The following is a 23,408-nucleotide window of genomic DNA, read 5'->3' as shown; positions in this document are numbered from 1 at the left end:
CCGACCCTTTCTTTAATTCAGGATTTATTGCTCTAAGTCACTCCTTTTGCCAGGTTTCTAAACTCAACTGTTCTTTATATAATACCTACGTTACACACCAGGCAACAAGACGTAAATTTATTGTCTATGAGTTGTTACCCTGAAAAATTACATCAATGCAAAGTGATTGCCTTTTAGCCTTGATAGCCAATAAATATATTTGATGGGGTTTTTTTTGAGGGGGTGGGATGAGGTCATAGGAAAATATATATAGTCACTGATCACAGAATGGGAAGGAGCACACTGGAAGTTCTGGACAACAGAAGGAAGGCTTGTACCTCTTGCCAATCATGTACAAGCTGGCCTCCTGCTGGCTGCTTTTCATAGGATGCTTCAATCCTCTCTTCTCCCTCCCGGTCCTTGAAGCCAGGCACGAGCCCCTGCAGTTCTCAGGTAAGATGGATTTTCTCCCTTAAGTTAGTCATGAAAGAGTCTTCAAGCAAGTCTTCAATGCTATGTTAGAAGTAAGAATGGGAATTCTTATCTATAGGAGACTTGTTAAATTAATAGTCCAAGCTCTGAAAAGGTTATCAAGGATCCTTACAGCACATTTCAGGTTCAGTAATGGATACAGCTTTTGTTTTTTCTTCCTAAAATGTAAGAGTAGAAGGGCGGTAGCATTGCTTAGTTCACATCACTTCTATAATTCAATTTTTTGGTATTGGTCAGCTTTTTTTTTTTTCAATTTTAAAAAGTGCACTAAAATTAAAACATTATAACTTTAGTTTTTATTTTAAATGAACTGGTTGAATGTAGAATTTGGTTGTTCCAATGGTAGATTAATAAAATATTTTAATTTTACCCCTTATTATTTTAAGTTAGAAAGTAACCATCTGACATGTATTATATGAAACAAAAATGTTTATTAAAAATTTAAAGTGACAAGCTGGAGCTAGGAATGTCATAGATTTCCAAGTATTTTCATCCTCCCCTTTTGATTTATACTTCATTTGGCTCAAATCTAAGTTGAATTTTAAAAAAAATATCAAACAGATACATATTTTGATATTACCTCTTAATTTAAAGAAATAAAAAGGTTGATGCTTAGGAATTAGGGTCCATTAACATTTTAGCTGGATTTTATCTTGTCTTTAATTTGGGTACTTTCAGACATTTTTCTTTAAATAAAGAATAAAAACTCTTTAAGCTATTGATTTTATAATTTCTCATCTCTCAAGTTTCTCCCCAGCAGTTTCCTGCTTACTACTGAGCACTGACTGTTAGTCATTCATGCGCTGTCAATCACCTTCTAGGGTCAATAAGCTTATAAATGGTGGTCATTTCAACGGTCAAAGCCAGGCATTAACTTTATCCAGTCTCTGCTATTTAAAAAAGAACTGGTGAAAAGCACAAGATGAAATCAAGAATGAATATTCAGATATTACTGTCATCTTCAACAATTTGCATATCATTATTATGATTTTTAAAAACTTAGATGGAATGAATATACCATCTCATTCACATTCTAAACAGGTAGCAGCCTATCTTCGAGTTTTTGGCTGAATTTTTTTCTCATTTATTTGTTTCCCCGTAAATGATACTTCATGCCATAAATATGTGGCCAAATCTCATGGATTTTCATTAATATTCTTCAGAAATACTGTGAATGTGCTCAGATGCCTTTATTAATGGTTTGTTCATTGTCTTCCAATCAAGGCTAGAGGTAAGTATTTTGTAAGCCGTGAGCACGCTGGTATAGTCTGACCCCTGGGGCCTCCAATCTCAATATAGCAGCACCTGGCCGAGACACGTGCCCTGGTGACAAGGTCCACTACCACACTCACACGCAGTCTCCCCACACCTCACACGCACTCTCCCCACACCTCACGCACTCTCCCCACAACTCACACTCACTCTCCCCACACCTCACACTCCCCACATCTCAAACTCACTCTCCCTGTACCTCACACTCACTCTCCCCACACCTCACACTCACTCTCCCCACACCTCACACTCACTCCCCACACCTCACACTCACACCCCACACCTCGCACTCACTCTCCCCACACCTCACACTCACTTCCCAACTCACACTCACTCTCCCCACACCTCACTCACTCGCCCCACACCTCACTCACTCCCCACACCTCACACTCCCCACACCTCACACTCACTCTCCTCACACCTCACTCACTCTCCCCACACCTCACTCACTCCCCACACCTCACACTCCCCACACCTCACACTCACTCTCCCCACACCTCACACTCTCCCCACACCTCACACTCACTCTCCCCACACCTCACACTCACTCTCCCCACACCTCACACTCACTCTCCCCACCTCACACTCACTCCCCACATCTCACACGCCCTCCCCACACCTCACACTCACTCTCTCCACACTTCACACGCCCTCTCCCCACACCTCACACTCACTTCCCAACTCACACTCACTCTCCCCACACCTCACACTCACTCTCCCCACACCTCACACTCACTCTCCCCACCTCACACTCACTCCCCACATCTCACACGCCCTCCCCACACCTCACACTCACTCTCCCCACATCTCACACTCACTCCCCACATCTCACACTCACTCTCTCCACACTTCACACGCCCTCTCCCCACACCTCACACTCACTCCCCACACCTCACACTCACTCCCCACACCTCACACTCACTCTCCCCACATCTCACACTCACTCCCCACACCTCACACTCACTCCCCACACCTCACACTCACTCTCCCCACATCTCACACTCACTCCCCACATCTCACACTCACTCTCCCCACACTTCACACGCCCTCTCCCCACACCTCACACTCACTCCCCACACCTCACTCACTCTCCCCACACCTCACTCACTCTCCCCACATCTCACACTCACTCCCCACATCTCACACTCACTCTCCCCACACTTCACACGCCCTCTCCCCACACCTCACACTCACTCCCCACACCTCACACTCACTCCCCACATCTCACACTCACTCCCCACACCTCACACTCACTCCCCACACCTCACACTCACTCTCCCCACACCTCACACTCACTCCCCACACCTCACACTCACTCTCCCCACATCTCACACTCACTCCCCACATCTCACACTCACTCTCCCCACACTTCACACGCCCTCTCCCCACACCTCACACTCACTCCCCACACCTCACACTCACTCTCCCCGTATCTCACACGCACGGTCCCTACACCTCACACACTTTCCATACACCTTACAGGCATTTTCCATACACATCTTACGCACACGTATTATACATCTTATGTACTTTAAGCTGACCACATTTCACATTGGAAAGGTTATTATCAAGTTCTTTAAAGACTATTTCAAAGCTGACTGTTTTCTAACAATAATTGTATCTAAATCTTGAATCCCAGAAGTGTAAGACGTGGTGCCATCTTATTTGCTTCACAGGAAGAACATAAGCTTGTCTTTTGGAAAACTGCTCCTTGTTTTTCCTCTCCAATTTTACCACCCAAATATCTAAAAGCAAAAGGCAATGGGCAGCAGTATAAAGAGAAGAGAGGAAGAACCACTTCTCACGTGGAAACGTTTGTAACTGATCCTGGGGCTCAAATCTATTCCCTTATTCAAGGCAGCAGAGCAGCTCAGCATGTCACCCAGGCAGTAAAGAGTCAGAATTTGATCTACTCCTTTTTATTTCCTGTCCTGTGTGTGCAAATCAGACTAGCATTTCTATTTCTCTGTTACGATACCACGAATGACAAATCACAGACTTAGCATTTGAAGTCTTTCTAGTATGATCTTCCTGTCCTTGGTGTCCCCCAAAAGACAATAGAAAACAGAGTAACTAACTGAAGAATGTACCGAGTTACTAATATCTATCATCAATTACTCTGTGCAGCACCTGACGAAGACGCGCGATCAGTCTTGGATGAACTGGAGAGAGAGTTCCTTCTGCAGAGACTGTGGGAGATGTTAGGTGCAAAGGGAGCTGATGGCCTCAGGAAAGCAGGTAAAAGGATTCTTGTGGTTACACGTTGTCTGACTTGGTTGCTATTGAACTGACTCTATTTGCATCTATTAGACGAGGTAAAGCCCTATTTTGGAACATAAAGATGAGCTATATAAAAGAAGTAAACGGATTACCCAACAATCTCCCTTCCTGGCATAAGGACTCCCTCTGCAATCTTCTGTTTTCTTTTTTCAGCATCTCCCCACAAACATAATGCTCTACTTGGTACCTCAGCGTATTCCTTCTCTGTACGGACCTTTATTTGGGCAGGAAGGAGGGTATTATCCCAGTTTCCAATAAGTGTAATCTTAAATGCTGGTTTCCCACTTACTAAAATCTTAAGCAAATTACCTACTCTTTCTGCACTTCAGTTTCTGAATCAGTGAACACAAATGATAAAAATACCCACCTCGTAGGGTTAGGGTCAAGAATCAATGAGAAAAATAAAATGTTCAGCACAGCCACACACAGAATGATAAAAGAAAAAGTGTCAGCTTTTACTACAGGCACACCTCGGAGATATTGCGAATTCTGTTCCAGACCACTGCAATGAAGTGAGTCACACCATAAAATGAATTTTTTGGTTTCCCGGTGCATATAAAAGTTATGTTTACACTGTATGTATTCTACTAAGTGTGCAATAGTATTATGTCTAAAACAAACAATGTACACACTTTCACTAAAAAATAATTTATTGCTAAAAAATGCTAACATCCTTTGAAACTTCAGAGAGTCATAATCTTTTTATTGGTGGGGGCCTTGCCTCAATGTTGATGGCTGCTGACGATCAGGGCAGTGGTTGCTGAAGGCTGAGGTGGCTGTGGCAATTTCTTAAAATAAGACAACCATGAAATGTACCTCATCAATAGACTTCCTTTCATGAACAATTTCTCTGTAGCATGCGATGCTGTTGATAGCATTTTACCCACAACAGAAATTTGAAAATAGGAGTCAATTCTCTCAAACCCTGCTGCCGCTTTACCAACTAAGTTTCTGTAATATTCTAAGTCCTTTGCTGTCATTTCAACAATATTCACGGCATCTTCACCAGGAGTAGATTCCATCTCAAGAAACCACTTTCCTTGCTCATCCATTAAAAAGCAACTCATCTGTTAAAGTTTCATCATGAGATTGCAAGCAATTCAGTCACATCTGACTCCTGTTCTAATTCTGGTTCTCTTGCTATTTCCACCACACCTGCAGTTACTTCCTCCATGAGGTCTTAAACCCTTCAAAGGCTTCCACTGGGATTGGAATCAACTTCTTCTAAACTGTTAATGCTGATATTTTGACCTTTTCCCATGAATCACAAATGTTCTCAAAGGCATCTAGAATGGTGAATCCTTTCCAGAAGGTTTTCAATTGACTTTGCTCAGATCCACCATAGGAATCACTATCTATGACAGCTATAGCCTTACAAAATGTATTTCTTAAATAATAAGACTGGAAAGTCAAAATGGCTCCCTGATCCATGAGCAGTACAATGGATGCTGACATGAAAACAACACTAATCTCGTTGTCCGTCTCCATCAGAGCACTTGGCTGCTCCATCAGGGGCACTGTCAATGAGCAGTAATATTTTTAAAAGGAATCTTTCTTTCTGAGCAGTAGGTCCCAACAGTGGGCTTAAAATATCCAGTAAAACATGTTGTAAACAGATGTGCTGTCATCCAGGCTTTGCTGCTCCATCCATAGAGCACAAGCAGAGTAGATGCAGCACAATTCTTAAGGGCCCTGGGAGTCTCAGAATGGTAAACGAACACTGGCTTCAGCTTCAGGTCACCAGTGCAGGAGCCGTAACAAGAGTCAGCTGGTCCTTTGCAGCTCTGAGCCCAGGCACTGACGTCTCCTCTCCAGTAGCTGTGACCGGCCTGGACGGCATCTGCTTCCAGGATAAGGCTTCACCTACACTGACATCTGTCGTTTAGTGGAGCCTCCTGCACTAAGTATTTTAGCTAAACCTTCTGGGTAACATGCCGCAGCTTCTCCACCAGCACTTGCTGCTCTGCTTCACCTTGCACTTTGTTACGGATACTGCTTCTTAAACCTCATGAACCATCCTCTGCTAGCTTCCACTTTTCCTCTGCAGCGTCCTCCCCTCTCTCAGCCTTCCCAGAACTGAAAAGTTATGGCCTTGCCCTGGATCAGGCTTTGGCTTAAGGGAATGTTGTGGCTGATCTTATCTTCTATGCAGACCACTAAACTTTCTCCGTGTCAGCAATAAGGCTGTTTCACTTTCTGATCATTCCTGCGTTCACTGGAGTAGCGCTTTTAATTTCCTTCAAGAACTTTCCCTTTGCATTCACCACTTGGCTAACTGGAGCAAGAGGCCTAGCGTTCAGCCTAGCTCAGCTTTCAACACACCTTCCTCACCTAGCTTAACCATTTCTAGCTTTTGATTTAAAGTAGGAGACGCACAACTCTTTCTTTCACTTAAACACCTAGAGACCATTGCATGGTTACTCATTGGCCTAATTTTAATACTGTTGTGTCTCAGGGAACAGGGAAGGCCAAGAAGAAAGACAGAGACAAGGGAATGTCTAGTGGGTGGAGCAGTCAGAACACACACAATATGGAAGTCCCCATTTATATGGGTGTGATTCAGGTTCCCCAAAACAATTACAGTAGTAACATCAAAGATCACTGACCACAGAATACCATAACAAATATAATAATGAAAAAGTTTGAAGTATTGTGAGAATTACCAAAATGTGACCCAGAGACATGAAGTGAGTAAATGTTGTTGGAAAAACAATGCTAATAGCCTTGCTTAAAGCAGGGTTACCACAAATCTTCAATTTGTAAAAAATGCAACGTCTGTGAAGTGCAATAAAACAAGGCATGCCTGTATTTTCTCCATGACTATTCCTCTAAGCATTGGTACAAATGCTCAGGATATTTTTTGGGGGAAAAATGGAGGCTTTTTGGAGATCCAAGCTGGTGGAGTAGATAAATGCTGTACTTACCTCATCTCGTGAACACATCAAAATTACAACTAAATTATAGAACAATCAACCTAGCGGACCAACTGAAGTCTAGCTGAACAGAAGTTTTATAACGAAGGGTATAAAGAAGCCATGTCGAGACTGGTAGGAGCGGCAGAGACGCTAAAGGGGCTGGTCCCACACCCACGTGTGGCAGATGAAAACTGGGAGAGACATCTCGGCCACAGAGTTCCCACTGGAGGAGCAAGGGACCCAGCCTCACACCAGGCTCCCAGCCCAGAGTCCTGGTGCTAGGAAGTGGAGACCTCACAACTTCTGACTGTGAAAAACAACTTCTGACAGTTCCGGATGGGATGGAAGGCAGTGAGAAACCCAGACGTCCTCTTAAACAATCCGCGCAAGCACTCACCTTGGGTTCCAGCGGAGGGACGGTGACTCGGAGGGCGTTGGAGACATATGAGGTGTAGACTGAGGTGTGTAACTTCGCAGCGAGGACTGGAGGACAGTCCCCATTCTCCCTGTGTGGAGCCCTCCTCCGTGCAGCCGGCAGGCAGGCGCCATGTTTCCTGTGTTGAGCCCGCCCCCAAAGGCCAAACCTGAATCTGATTGGCTTGGTGAGCTCTGCTGCTCTGCCCTGCTGTCTCACTGAGACCCTGCCTCACCCAACTTGCCTACTGTAGGAGGCTTTATTAGCTGATGAACTTTACGGAGCCAGCAGGTGACAGCCGGCCTCGGAGTATCCTGGCTTTTTGTGGAGCTACCCCTAGACCTGGTACTGGTGGCAGCCATCCTCATTTCACAGAGTGGCCACTCCCACGTGCTTCCAGGTACAGCACAGGCAGTGACCAACCATGGATCACTTTGTAACTCCTGCCAGGTACTCCCTGGCTAGTCACAGGCAGTGGCTGACCTGGGCCTGCACTGGAGCCCCTCTGAAGTGGCCCCTGAACAAACGTACTTGGAGGTTGGCTTCACGCCACAGCAGAGCACCACCCAATAAGCTCCACAAGTGGCACACCCAAAGGGTGGTCTCAACAGGCACCAGAACCCACCAGGGTGAATCCTGCTCTGTGGGGTAAGCCTCCCACCCAGTAGCCTGTAAGCTGTGGATGTGGCCAAACCCCACAGCCAGTCAGCCTGAGAGTTAGTACCACCCACTGATGTGCCAACAGCAATCAAGGCTCAACTATAAGAGAAGGGCACACATAACCCACACAAGGTACACTCCTGGAGCACCCAGAGCAAGTGACCAGGGAGAATGTGCCAAGCCCCACAGGACACCTACTACATAAGGCCACCCAGCCAAGACTGGGAGACATAACAGATCTACCTAATACATAGAAACAAACACAAAGAGGCAACCAGAATGAGTAAACAAAGAAATATGTCCCTAATGAAAGAACAGGAGAAAACTCCAAAAAAAGAACTAAATGAAATGGAGGCAAGCAACCTACCACATACAGCGTTCAAAACAATGGTTATAAGGATGTTCAAGGAACTTAGTGAGAACTTCAACAGAGAGATAGGAAGCATAAAAAGAGGACATAGAAACCACAAAAAACCACCAGTCAGAAATGAAGAATAGCTGAAATGGAGAATGCACTAGAAGGAATCACAAGCAGACTAGATGAAGCAGAGGATCCAATCAGCGATTTGGAAAAGGTGGTAAAAAACACCCAATTGGAACAGCAAAAAGAAAAAAAAAAATCCAAAAACAGGATAATTTAAGAGACCTTTGGGATAACATCAAGTGTACCAACATTTGCATCACAGGGGTACAAGAAGGGAAGAGAGAAAGCAAGGGATTGGAAACTTATTTGAAAAAATAGTGACTGAAAACTTTCCTAATCTGGTGAAAGAAATAGACATACAAGCCCAGAAAACACAGAGAGTCCCAAAAGAGATGAACCCAAACAGGCCCACACCAAGACACATCATAATGAAAATGGCACAGGTTAAAGACAAAGAGAGATTCCTAAAAGCAGCAAGAGAAAAGCAGTTAGTTACCTACCAGGGAGCTCCTATAAGATAATCAGCTGATCTCTCAACAGAAACTTTATAGGTCAGAAGGGATGGGCACAGAATATCAAACCAATGAAAAGCAAGGACCTACAAGCAAGATTACTCTACTCAGTAAAGCTAATCATTTAAAATTGAAGGAGAGATAAAGAGCTTCCCAGACAAGAAAAAAACTAAAGGAATTCATCAACACACCAAACTAGTATTGTAAGAAATTCTAGAGGAACTTCTTTAAGATTGGGGGTTGGGGGGGGGATAAAAATATTAATAAAATGGCATTAATTACAAATCTACCAACAATTACTTTCAATGTAAGTGGTTAAATGCTCCAATCAAAAACACAGCATGGTGGGTAAGAAAACAAAACCCTTACATATGCTGCCTACAAGAGACTTGATTCAGATTGAAAGACACACACAAAGTAAAGGTATGAAAAAGGTTATTTCATAAAAATGGAAACCAAGAAAAGCTGGGGTATGGGGCCGGCCCAGTGCCTCAGGCAGTTGGAGCTCAATGCTCCTAACTCCGAAGGCTGCCGGTTCAATTCCCACATGGGCCAGTGGGATCTCAACTACAAGGTTGCTGGTTCAATTCCTCGAGTCCCACAAGGGATGGTGGGCTCCGCCCCCTGCAACTAAGATTGAACACAGCACCTTGAGCTGAGCTGTTGCTGAGCTCCCGGATGGCTCAGTTGGTTGGAGTGCAGGCTCTCAACCACAAGGTTGCTAGTCTGATTACTCGACTCCCACAAGGGATGGTGGGCTGCACCCCCTGCAACTAGCAACGGCAACTGAACCTTGAGCTGGGCTACGCCCTCCACATCTAAGACTGAAAAGACAACAACTTGAAGCTGAACGGCACCCTCCACAACTAAGATTGAAAGGACAACAACTTGACTTGGAAAAAAAAGTCCTGGAAGTACACACTGTTCCCCAATAAAATCCTGTTGCCCTTCCCCAATAAAATCTTTAAAAAAAAAAAAAATCTGGGGTAACAATACTTATACCAGACAAAATAGACTTTAAAACAAAGGCTACAAACAAGAGACAAAGAAGGACCCAGTAATCTCACTTCCAAGTATTCATTCAAAGAAACGCAAACGCTACTTCGAGGGGATGTGTGCATCCATATATTCATTGCAACATTGTTTACAATGGCCAAGATGTGGACGCAGCCTGGGTGTCCATCGATAGATGAATGGATAAAGAGGAGGTGGTACATATATACAATGGAATATTGCTCGGCCAGGGAAGGGAATGTGTTCTTGCCATCTGCAGTGGCATGGATAGACCTAGAGGGTACTGGGCTGAGTGGAGTACGTCAGACAGAGAAAGACAGATGCAGTGTAATTTCACTTGTATGTGGAATCTAAAGAACAAGACAAAACAGAAACAAATTCATAGATACAGAGAATATTTTGATGGTTGCCAGGTGAGAGGGGGATTAAAGGAATGGGTGAAAAAGGGGAAGGGATTAAGTACAATTTGTTTTAACATAGTAGTCATGGGGAGATAGGGTATCACATAAGGATTATATTCAATAATATTGTAGTAACTATGTGTGGTGTCAGGTGGGTACTCGATTTTTTTTGGGTATTAGATGAGAAGGTGTTGGGGGCTGGGTAAAAAAGGGGAAGGGATTAAGAAGTACAAATTGGTAGTTACAAAATATCCATCAGGATGTAAAGCGAAGCATAGAGAACAGTCAATAATACAGTAATAACTATGTATGGTGCCAGGTGGGTACTAGACTAGTCAGAGGGATCACTTCTTAAATTATACAAATGTCTAACCACTATGCTGTACATCTGAAATTAATATAATGTTGAATGTCAACTGTAACTGAAAAATTAAAAAGGGAGGAAAAAGTGAAGGGCAATAAATGGTCCAAATTTCCAGGTATAAAACAAATAATGGGAATGTAATGTACAGCATGCGGAATAGAGTCAGTAATATTGTGACAGATGGTTGCTGGACTTACCATGGTGATCACTTCTTTAGGTCTATTAAGGTTGAACTATGGTGTACACCTGAAACTAATATTGTATGTTAGCTATATTTTAATAAAAATCTTTAAAAAATGGAACCTTTTAATAGACATTGTTTAATAGAAAGTTCATTTTTATAAAATATTTTTGGTTAACTACTGAACTAACTTGTTGAGGAAAATGCAGTGCCCTTTGTAATTCCATAGGTAAGAAAAAACAAGGGTGCCTGACTATCTGCCTTCAAGTACATAATGCTGCAATGTGAAAAAAAGATCAGAAACTAGACATGATTTAGTAATATTCTGTGTGTTTTAAATAAGCATAAAAGAGAACAGATCTGATGACAAAAGGTTTCAAAACATTGTTTTTCCAGATCCCAGTACCAACGTTGTTAACCCAAGAGGAAGTATGAGGAAGGTAAGCGACTCTATTTATGAGCGTTAGGTTAGAAAAGGTAACTTTAGAGAATCCTAAATTCATGAACTACCGTAGACCAGTGTTTTTGGTAGGAATCACACCTTAAAATAACAGTGCTATTTCAAAGCATTAATTTTTCCAAATTTTTAAAAAAATCTTTTCTTCCAAATTTTGATTCATAGAAAATGTGCATACAAGAACTTACCCAGTACCTGTCTTGGATAAATTATATATTTTGTGCGTGTGTGTGTGTGTGTGTGTGTGTATATATATATATATATATATATATATATATGTAAGTGCCGTGCTCTCAAGTTTGTCATCTGCATGTGTTGTCTCATTTATCATCTTCACATGTGGTCTGTGGACCAGCAGCGCTGGTGTCACCTGGAAACTTGTGAGAAATGCTGAATCTGACCCCACTCCCCGCAACCAATCAAAATCTGCAGCTTAAGAGGCTCCCCAGGTGATCCGTATGCCCACTGAAGTGTGCAAAGCCCGGCAATGTGACATCTGAGTGGAAGGATGGCGTGCCCCAAACACTGTGATAGATGGAGCACACAGTGCCCAGCGGAGAGGAAATACGACATTATGTGGGGTGTAGAGGAGACTGCTGATAGGGAATGACAAGTGACATCAAATGGTTAGAAATGATGTACAATTAATGCAGGATCTCAAATGCTAAAAGAAGAATCTGTATTTGATCATTACCAACCCCCCAAACTCTGAATTAGTGTTCCCTAAAGGGTTTCCTGGGTACACCATACACCAGGCCACGCGCCAGTCCAGGCCGTGCTGTCCTAGCCCCTCCCTCTCCTGGCGATTCCTGGTGCACATTTGCAGTTAAAGCCTCCAGGAGATCATGAGATAAGCTTTTTAAATTTCAACCAGGCATTTCCCAAACATTTTGGTGGAGTACCCATTAATATCCTTGTAAAAATATACTCTGGAAAAAGTCAGTCCTGGAGATGGCATATACCACGTGAGGACCCACAGAGGACAAGCCACCCAGAAGGGGACAGCGTGGCTTCCCCGTGTGACTAAGTCAGCATTAGCATTCACATGGTTATAGTCTGAAGTGAAGGATTATGGTTCAAAACTCAAATCGTAAAGGTGATTAATAGGATTTGCTCATGTAATACTAGAATTAAAAATAACCCCCAAACCCAGGGTCCACGCTTAAAGAAGTTAATCTGAAGACAAATAAAAGGTCTATTTTACACAGAGGACAATAAATGTACAGAACACGTTACCGACAACCTACTTACATAGGAACAGGTCGGTGAGGGCTTAGGGCAGGGCTGAGCAGACTGGTGGGCCAGGGGCTGGCACAGCACCCTGACAGCCACCTCGCGGGCTCTCCTTGCAGGGACGTCCCACAGAACCAGAGGAAAGGTCCTACGTGCTAACGGCTCTTTCTCCTGTAGGACTCTTAATTCATTGATAACCAATCTGCTGTTTTGTTTATCTGTTTTAGTTTCAGGTTTTCTCTGGACAAGATCCCAACATTTTACTGAGTCGTCCTTTGGCCAAAATCAGAAGACAATATAAGAAACATGAACCTCTCTCTGAATGTTTCTGGAAATACTGTGTCTGAAGTAAAATGAACATCTATTAGTCAACTCAAAAACAACCATTTTAGGAAATTAAAAATCAAAATGCTTGATTTGAAAACAGTATAGAAGAAATACTAGGCAAATTTTACCCTGTTCATTATTATTTGGAAAATAAATCCTATGTTTTGCAAATACCACAAGTGGCTATTTTACTTATAAACATATGCTAAAAATCTGTAATTCTCGTTTCCATCAATTTATCCTTAAATAATTCTGAGAATTTGAAAGTAAAGCTAATAAATGAACAGAAGCAAATGCTAAGAAAAAGTCATAAAATAAAATTTAGATAAAATAGTCAAACCACAAATCATTTAAAAAAAGCACATTATCTTAGCTACAGTGTCCTCTCAACCCTTACAAATGACAACGTAAGTTATTACTTAAAAAAAAAAGTCAGCATCTTAGTTTGGAAACCTCTCTGAAGTGCAGGCCGCCTAAGCATGAGGGTTGGGAACGGGCTGAATTCTCTTCGGTGTCAGATGGCGAAGGACGGTCCCGTGCTCCTCCCTGGGTGGACCCCAGTCCTGAACACTTGAAAACTTCTGTCTCTTAACACAGAACTTGTTTGAACCAGTTCTCTTATACTAGAAAAATGCCTTCATAATCTGTGTGCTACAGAGAAGAACGCTCGGGTGGGACTTAAGGCTGTGGAATGGAAGGAATGGCTTGGTTTGTTAATTTTTGAAAACCATTTACGTGTTGTCCATACCACCTTCCATTCTGTTAAGACATCTACACAAACGCAGCTTCGACAATACAGGATACGCACCGTGAGCTCCCGAGCGCTCGGTGCAACACAGAACCAGGCCCACGGGAGAGCGAAATTCCTCGTGAGAAACTCGAGCTTCTCTGCTTGGCTCTGCCGTTCTGACACACGGCCACCCCACCCGGAGGGAAGGATGTGTCAGATACGCACAAACCGCCACCCACACTTGCTACTGATCTTGTCAGCAGCCATCAGAAACCTCCCTCAGAGCACGGGTTTTACTTTCCTTACTGAACACACCAAGAACAAATTGATAGCAGAAGATGTTTGAAACTCGAAGGATGGCTGCGTCATCTCAGAGACATGCTGACATTACGTATAGCTGTAATGGGGGGGGTCACTGGTATCTCTATTGAAATTAAACTGATGCTAGTTTGCTAAACAGAACTCTGGAACCATGAAACGATTTGATATTTATGATACCAGAAAGAGTTTACAGTGGAATGCCATTGCACATAATTCTAAAATCACTCCCTCATTTCAGTGGTGTTAGGCTAATATTCTCACAAATGGGGCTCTGGACTCAGATTCCGGGGTTCCAGTCCCCTCTTCCAACGCAATAGTTGGGAGTCCCCGCCAGGTTACGTGACTTGTCCTCCTCAGTGTCCTCCTCTATAAAACGAGGGCAGTAACAGTGCTTATTTCAGAGGTGACTGTGAGCATTCCATGAGGGAATGCATGGAAAGCACTCAGACAGTTCTTACTAGCGTTTAGCGTACACCTAGCTTTTTCCTTCTGGGTACTGTTATCACTGTTTTGTCACAGAGAGCTGCAGCTGATTAAGGGGTGCACCACTGCAAAAGTCGGCGGTTTCAGGATCTTGTTTCAGATTTTAATTTTCACATTTGGTTGCTGCCAGTGACACAGACTTTATGAAACACAGGCTTACTACAGAATCTGAAAGAACAATTTGGGCAACTGAATTTTATAAATTAGGCATTAAAATTAGTATTAAAAATAATACACATGTGTTCAGGACCCAATGAATTCTTCAGTGTTGACCAAGTGATAATTCAGTAAGACAATGAATCTGAAAACACCGTGTCTTCCGCACAGGAGCTTACACCCTTCTGACAATGCAGACACGAGGTGGTGCTGCGAAAACGAAAACTAATCCAAGTACCTTTCAGTGTATCTGAACAAACATTTCTAAATGACATAAAATATATACTCTGGGCAAACGTTTGCTGATACAGTGCAAGAACATTTCTCAAGATTTACATGTACAGTTTATTTATTGTTTTACTTAAAAAAGATACCCAATTAAAATATTAATAACCATTAAAAACAAGCAAATTCACACAGCTAATTTTAAATTCAGTTGAAACAAAATTTCAATTTGCATTAAATTTACCTTATGAATCATCATGAAGTTTCATTTAATTGCCGAATGATTCCATTCACACAGCATTGTTTTTCATAAATCCTGACCTCTTATCCAAGAAAATGCAGCCTTTTGAATAACATACATGTAAACATTGAAACTTATAATATACATTTCTTATTACCAATTTCTAAAGTCATTAGTACAAAAAGTTAATAAACTTCAACAACGAAATGTACAACTGGGTCAAGCCCCCTTGGGGGGCGGTGGGCGGCAGTGCTGAGCCCCCTCCCCTCACAGTCAACAGTGGGAGAGTCGCGGTCCAGGCTCGAAATGCATCAACTCATCTACTTGTCCAGATCCGAGAATTATAGGTGGTTTTAGAAATCTGCTTAAAACAAGCACCGATTTCAAATCAAGCCTAGTATAGTGTACACTCCATAAAACGTGTACTAAGGCCAAGAAGTAAGCACATTTAGATAAATATCCAGAAAGAATGGAAAAGAAGGGCATATATTATTAGAGAACATAAGGTTTCAAACACGCATACACGAATGCAGAATGATCCACTGATAGCTTCATGTCATTTTTGATTTACACAAATTAAAAATCTTATCACTACAGAAGATCACAATGATTATAATGACGGACAATATTCCAGGATGATTAACTTTTTTAAATTTGATTTTTTTTCACCAAAGGCAAAAATGCCATACAGTTCGGCCAACACAAGGGCTTCAGAAATCATTTAACAATCAAGACGGAGTAAAATGTGAGAGTTCCCATTCATAAAACAGGAATATTTGCAAGGAACTGCTTAATACTAGAAAATTCCAAGAAACATCATAGGCAGCATTTGAAAATGGTTCTGATACCTTAAGATAGAATTGCCTTCTAGGAAACTACTACTTTCGAAAGAAAATCTAAGCTGTGGGGATCGAGAATCAGGGCCCAGCAGTCATCATGGATAAAAAAGTCGACTTTCCTAATTATCAGGATGCATTTTATAAAATGCTATAAAACTTGAAAGGAGGAAGAAGTGTTTTCCTAAAACAAAATAAAACAAACAACACACAACAACAAAGAAAAGTAAGTTTGTCGCATGTTATTATACATAAAGATAAAATGTTACTGTAACCTTCATTTTTTCTGTTTGCTTTTTCTGATCTACATGGGTGTGCACTGCACATGTCACTCCAAGTCTGGGAAGGACTCATCAACTTCTCTAAAGAACAGGGAGATAACTAATCAAGTAAATAACCCACTCTTAGAAGACACGACTACAGTGGGTGTAGACAACACTGATTAATGGCAGGCTCTGCGTCCCCCCTTGGCCAGGGCTACTGAGCTCCCGCAGACCCCTTTCTCACTGTGCACCTCCTCCCCAACACTTACCCCTGTTTAAGGGCAAAGCAAAGGCAGTACCAATCAGACCTCTGGCAGGCACGGAGACCTTTTTGTGTAAATTGGTTGGAAAGAAAGAGTTAACTGTTAGTTTTGGTTTAAACACATTTAAACATAGACGCATATAAAAACAATATTAATTTTTACAAAACTTTTGCAACCTTTTACAATCGTTATTTTAAAAACAAAAACATTAAAAAGGGAAATACCACTGGTTGAGTTAGAAGCTCTTTTGTTTTAAAATTACACATGTAAAAGCTACTTTAAACTCTCCAAGGAATAAGCTCCTTGTAAGCTGATTGATTTTTAAGACCCAAGATTTCAGTGGAATGTGGAAAATCAAAAGGAAAGGCATCTCTAAGAATAAAGGTCAAAATGCAACCCTCAGAACTAGGTATTTCCAGGATACCAATGGGCAGTCTATTTTAATACTGGTAAATAGTAAAGTGACTCTTGTTGTGTTGTAAGAAAACTGTAATGTTTGATCTTCAGTATGGAGGGGCAGCATCAAGCTGTGCAAAGACTAGACACTAACTTTATGAAACCATTATGAAAAGTATGTGGCCCGCAGGTGGGATTTCTTCACGTACTCGAATGGGGGAAATGACTTACGTAACAACAGAATAAAATTAATGAAGCTAAGGTTTGGGGCTCTTTCCAGCTATATTTCTAATTAGAATTCATTTTGGGTGACACCTGAAATAAAGTTTTGCTGTACACATACCTTTTTAGAAGCCATCCAGTCCCTTGAGAAGACAGCTAAACTACAAAAAGAGCTCAGGGACCGTCTTAAGACGTCAGGAACAAGGACAAGTTAAAGATTCTATATACAATGTCTGCTTCAGAAAAATGGTGTCTTAAAAAAAATCAAGAAGGGAAAAACCTTCACATTCAACGATAATGTCATGGTCATTTAAGAGTCAGGGGTTTAGAGAGATACACAAAGAGGTGCAGCTGTCCGGCAGGTCCCCAGGTGCACGTTCAGAGTCATTCAACTGCTGTCTTCTGCTGGGTCCTGACCATGGGATTCTACAGCTGCACCAGCTGAGTCTTTCTCTTTGCAAGTGACACAGCCCTCCAAAAAGGAACCAGAGCAGGCAGGTTATTTGATGTAATGTCATCTGAAAAGTTTTAAAGTCAGTAAAATGCTGGCCGAGCCACTATGTCTAATCCCCGCCACCTCTCCATGTCTAAGGATATTCATTATGGCTCATACCTTATTATTTGAAGGTAAATAAATGACAGCAATTGTTTAAAAGCTTTTGTTTAAATTGTTTGGGGGCTCATTCTTCATATATCCTTCTACTCAAAGACCAGAAAAACAATATTTAAAAAATAAACACTTTGCTTATAGTAACCAGTCTGCCTCCTCTTTTTGGTGAGACCATATCTAGCCGTCCTTTAGTAGCAGGCACTGGGGGTGGGGAGGACGCCAATGACTTGTTTACCCATAAGTCTTAACATACACTTTTTTGGACACCTCACTTTATTCCCTTGTTATAATTTTTAACTTCACACATCAGCTCCCATGACGGTCACGACCATCACTACAGAACCAACAGCTGGGACCACTTCACTGTTCAGGCTGCTCACACATGACCTCAGTGTGAAGACCTCCCAACAGCACAAAGACCACTTGGGTCCCACAGAAATGCCTGCTATGTATGAATAGGACCTCTGGTGTGAGTCTTACATCTTGAGTTGTAACTCTTTTCAAACATGCATGCCTATTTGAAATGCAAATCTCTTCCACCTCTCCTCCCCAGTCAATCACACGTCACAGCAGGTGTCTTTATTCCTTATTGCCCCCACAATATTCCAACTGGTGGAAGAAAAGAAACACTTGGCAGTCAAAAAGACCTGTACTCAAAATCTGATGAACTGTGTGACCATCTGCAAATTATTTCCTATCAGTATACCTTACTTTGTTGTTTGTTGGTAAAGCAGGGATGACAACACCTACTGCAGAAGTGACTGTGAGTAAAATCTCCAGTGGGACCATGCAACGTACGTTACCTGCCTAGAACACTGCCTGTGTCCACACATGCGATGGAGACCATCGCCACGCTTACCTGGGTGTCTATCTCCTGAGGGACAGTCTGGCTCTGAATCCAAGGATGCACCTTGGCCAGCTCCTCCCTTTGTCGGTGAGAAAACTGGGGCTGTTGCCACCTCATGCTTTCCAGCTTCTCTAGGTCTTCTTTCAGCACAATTTCTTTAGCTCTAAAAACAAACAAATAAGCAAAGCCTTATAGTCCTGAATAAGGCCCAGGGTGCTTTTCACGTCATCTAAGAATAGCAATTCTTTTTTGTTTTGTAATATGCTTTATATCTCTCGTTGATACGCATATATGATGTACACATTAAAAATAACTGAACTATTTCTTTGTTAACTTGGTAAAGCTAGACCTCTTTTTCTTGGTGGAAAACATCTGTAGGGTGTTTTAATCAGACATATAGAAGAAACAGATTTCCCTTATTTCTTCTAAGAATGGAAAACAAAAATCCAGAGTCTAAAAAGAAAAGTTCCTATACTTGTCTGCCACCTTGGAAAGCACTGCTGTCTTTGTTCTCTTGTCTCATGCTGCGTAACGTGTTTGTTTAGTCTGGGTCTGCAGCTGTGTGGCACCACCACTGTAACCACTGTTTAGGAAATCATTCGTTATTTGACTTCAAATAAATGAATCTGAAAATACGTTTCTCTAAGGGTATGTAAAAAACATTTAAAAATCACTTTGTATTAAAAGACACACTTAAACCACTAAAACAACTCATATAAAAGTGGGTCTTCTAAAGTGCTTTCTTACCTCTCGGGTACCTGATATGTCATTAGAATGCACTCAGGTGTTTGTTTTATCATTCTCCAGATGGACTCTTCAGCTAAATTGGGAAATGCTTCTTTTTTCTGTACATCCTGAGACTGCTGCCCATTTGTGGTGATTTCAGAAGAATAATCGCTACTAGCAAAGTAGATACTGCTGTCACTGCTTCCTATCAAAAATCAACAACAATAGAAATTAGACAATATCTGTCAGGGATGGATCTGCCCATTTGGCACTCATTCCTCAAGACGTCAGCAACCAGCTGACAGTCTTCTTCACCACGCAGCCCAGCCAGCGTCCCAGGTCACCTGGGCCTGCCAGTTTCCTGATCCCCTAAAATCCCTTTCTCAGTCCTCCTGAGATGTGTACTCTCAAGGCCTTATCATCACCCGGAACGGCTCCATCTCAGCTCCATTTCCTAAACTGCTGACATCTCAGCTTCACTTTCTCATTTGCTTGTTCAACTGTTCAATTACAAATTTGGAACAGAGCCTTAGTCATTCAATAACTCTTTGTGATACCTGAGGCTTCCTTTTCCCTCCGACTTCCCACAACTATCAAAATGTCAACTCCGGGGGCCGGCCCGGTAGCTCAGGCAGTTAGAGCTCCGTGCTCCTAACTCCGAAGGCTGCCGGTTCGATTCCCACATGGGCCAGTGGGCTCTCAACCACAAGGTTGCCAGTTCAATTCCTCGAGTCCCACAAGGGATGGTGGGCAGCGCCCCCTGCAACTAAGATTAAACACGGCACCTTGAGTTGAGCTCCTGCTGAGCTCCCGGATGGCTCAGTCGGTTGGAGCGCGTACTCTCAACCACAAGGTTGCCGGTTCAACTCCCGCAAGGGATGGTGGGCTGCGCCCCCTGCAACTAGCAACGGCAACTGGACCTGGAGCTGAGCTGCACCCTCCACAACTAAGACTGAAAGGACAACTTGAAGCTGAATGGCACCCTCCACAACTAAGATTGAAAGGACAACAACTTGACTTGGAAAAAAATCCTGGAAGTACACACTGTTCTCCAATAAAGTCCTGTTCCCCTTCTCCAATTTAAAAAAAAACAACGTCAACTCCGCTAGAGCCAATGGTCGATTCTGTTCTTATCTAAACCGTAGAAAGCAAAGACCTGGAGAAAGTCACATATACCAAGGTACGTTGTTCTACGACAAAATCATCATCACCAAAAGGGTCATCAAAAAGCTTGGAAAGCCTGCTCTAGTCCTCTGGTCAGCGTACTAGTCAGCGTACCCGGCAATGACGACTCCCCATTCTGTCTCCTCCCTCACTTTTTCCCATTTTATAAGGGAAAAGCAGAAGCCCTTAGAAAGGAAGTTCATTATCCTGAAACCAAACATTAACTTACTCATATCTGCACTCTCTCCTCACTTTTCCTGTTACAAAAGGAAAACCATCGTTTTATGGCTGCCATGGAGTCTTACGGATCATTCCTTTCCTATGTTGCATCTGACCCTTCTAGATCCTTCCCATCAACTTTGGAACAATTAAAACAAAACAAAACAAACAAAAGTATCTCTCTAATTTTTTAATAAAGTAAGTTTATGGGTAAATATAAAAGACATTTTTCCTCATTAAAAAAATCCCTTTAAAATGTAATGGACTATTTAAAGCAAAAACAATAACAATTTTATTATGAGTTTATAATACATGTAGAAGTAAAATGTATGATAAAACAGCACAAAGAACAAGAAGGGAAAATGGAAGTACTCTGTTTTAAGGTTCTTAGAAATAAGGGGATACAATAGGTATGATATTTGAAGGTAAATTGTTGTCGCGTCCAGCGCAACACGGGCAGTGAGGGTGCGAGAAGGGGCGGCTTGGATTAAGTTTTAAGAAAGAAACAAACAGACACTTAATGCCGTTTAAATCTCAGAAGGCCAGGGGACTTACAGTCATGAAAGACTGGAGCCCAGAATGAAGCTGACTGGGGGTTTTTATTGATAAGTATACAAGGGAGTGTTATTGTTTTTGACACGGTCTGTGAGACTCATGTTATAGAAACAACCCAAACCAATTATGTTTATCTTTAAACAGCTGAAGCAGAAAGTCCTTGAGGTGAGATATGTGACTCCCTTGAGGGACATATATCACATGTCGAAATTGTTTTACAGAGCTGAGCAGAGAGAGCTTAATCTTATCGCTCTAAAGCAGGGGGGTCCAAACTTTTTTCAATGTGTTTTACCAAGGGCCATGTGCGGTAAAATACACAAACAGCTGGGCCACTCACTTGAGGTGAAGTATGTATTGCCTCACCTGGTTTATTTAAGTAAACTAAATATATTTTTGGAATTTGCTGTGGGCCAATTAACAATGGATCATGGGCCGCAGTTGGCCCGCGGGCCGCAGTTTGGACACCCCTGCTCTAAAGACTCTTCTCTCAATTAAGTGAGAGGGGAAAGCCAGGGTCAGCAGCGGCTTTTCCCAGGCAGGGGGAAGGGGGGGCAAGGCCCCTTCCCAGATCTTTCTAAGGCAGCTCATCGGGGGTCCCCATTCGATTCCGCCTGGCTTAAGTTGTTTCCCCTGTGGGAAATCTTACTCATCATGGGCTGCAAACCATCTTTTGGGGAACACACAGAGAGACATGAGGTGTAAAACACTGAGATAAGCAAAGTCCCAAAAGGGCACAGTCTCACAGACTTTTCCTTCCTCAAGGAAAGACACGGGGGGGGGGGGGGGGGGCAATCGGCTAGGCTGTTGTGTGACAACAAATTGTGATAAATAAAAGGTGCACTATAAGTCCTACTGCAATGACTTAAAAAAACAGGTATAGCTGAGAAGCCAATGGAGAAAAAACAAAATCATTAAAAATACACAACCAAAAAGTAGGAGGGGAGGAAGAAAAAAAGGAAGAGCAGATGAGACAAACATAAAATAAGTAGCAAGATGGAAGATTTAATTTTACCATATCAACAATTACATTAAATGTGTAATAAATCGTCTAAGTACTCCAATTAAAAGGCAGAGATTGTCATGTGGATAAAAAAAGCAATACCCAACTATATGGTGGTTACCAAAAATCAACTTTAAATATAAAAACACATATAAGTTAAAAGTAAAAAGATGGAAAAATATGCCATGTAAACACTAATCAAAATAAAGCTGGAGTGGATACACTGGTATCAAAGTAGATTAAAAAATGGATCAAGTCATCAAAAGGACAGAACAATCTTAGATGTGTATGTACCTAATAAAAGAACTTCGCAATATATGAAACAAAACCTGATTGGACTGCAAGAAAAAAGAGACAAATGCACAATTATATTTGGACATTTTAACAGCTGTGTCTGAATAACTGCTAAAACAAGTAGATAGAAAATCAGTTAGGATGTTGAAGGTTGGACCACCATCAGCTAACTTGATCTAATTTACATTTATAGAAGACACTATTCAACAACTGCAGAACACACATTTTTTTCAAGGGCACATGAAACATTTCACAAGACAGACCAAATTCTGGACCATTAAACAAGTCTCAGTAAATTAAAAAAAATAATACAAATAATTTTTTCTGACTGCAATTAACTTAGAAACCAATAAACTATCTGGAAAAAACTCCAAATATTAGGAAATTAAATACATTTCTAATTACCTATGGTCAAAGAAGAAAATACAAGGGAAATTATTAAACATTTTAGGCTGAATGAAAATATAAACACCCATATCAAAATCTGAGGGAGGCAGCTAAAACAGTGCTTCGAGGGAAATTAAAAGCATTAAATGTTTACATTAGGAGGAAAAATAATCTCAAATCACGGTCTAAACTTCCTACATTAAGAAATTAGAAAAAGAGCAAATAAAATCCAAAGTAAACAGAAGAGAGGAAATAATAAAGATTAGAGCAGACACTGATAAAATTCAAAGCCAAAAATCAATAGGGAAAAATAACCCAAAAAATCAGAAGCTGCTTCTTTTACAAATTAATAAAATTGGTAAACATACAGTCAGAATAATCAGGAAAAATTTATTATTATACCAGCAATAAGATGAGTATAGAGTCCATGGACATTAAAAGAATAAAAAAAATATTATAAATAACTATATGACCATAAATTCTACCACTTAGATGAAATAGACAAACATCTTGAAAAATACAAGTTACCAAAGATCACTCAAGA

At 41.6% G+C, this 23,408-nt stretch overlaps 2 protein-coding genes across 9 annotated transcripts in view; one reads left to right on the top strand and one right to left on the bottom strand.

The window, feature by feature from the left end:
• The first annotated feature begins 149 nt into the window (after positions 1-149).
• Positions 150-14,299, top strand: UTS2 (urotensin 2). Its single transcript, XM_019746762.3, has 4 exons — positions 150-432; positions 3,871-3,981; positions 11,306-11,349; positions 12,827-14,299. Exons 1-4 carry the CDS (start codon positions 330-332, stop codon positions 12,944-12,946), a joined length of 378 nt encoding a protein of 125 aa, XP_019602321.2. The 5' UTR covers positions 150-329; the 3' UTR covers positions 12,947-14,299.
• Positions 14,300-14,549: 250 nt separating this feature from the next.
• The window catches only part of PER3 (period circadian regulator 3), a 57,152-nt gene continuing 48,293 nt past the window's right edge, over positions 14,550-23,408 (bottom strand). For 3 of the 8 annotated variants that reach the window (XM_019746756.3, XM_074334113.2, XM_088790098.1), the window contains 3 exons: positions 19,267-19,450; positions 18,532-18,682; positions 14,550-17,580 (listed from right to left, as the gene is read on the bottom strand). In XM_019746756.3, coding sequence (XP_019602315.3) covers positions 17,380-17,580; positions 18,532-18,682; positions 19,267-19,450 — 536 coding nt within the window. In that variant the 3' untranslated portion in view covers positions 14,550-17,379. The remainder of the gene's footprint in view (positions 17,581-18,531; positions 18,683-19,266; positions 19,451-23,408) is intronic. The other 5 variants (XR_016018523.1, XR_016018524.1, XR_016018521.1 and 2 more) reach the window with 5 other exon arrangements.

Source organism: Rhinolophus sinicus, chromosome 14 (genome assembly GCF_057876585.1).
Source record: "Rhinolophus sinicus isolate RSI-liver-muscle chromosome 14, RSI-T2T, whole genome shotgun sequence".
Classification (NCBI taxonomy): Eukaryota; Metazoa; Chordata; class Mammalia; order Chiroptera; family Rhinolophidae; genus Rhinolophus; species Rhinolophus sinicus.
This window is presented reverse-complemented; position numbering and strand designations above follow the sequence as displayed.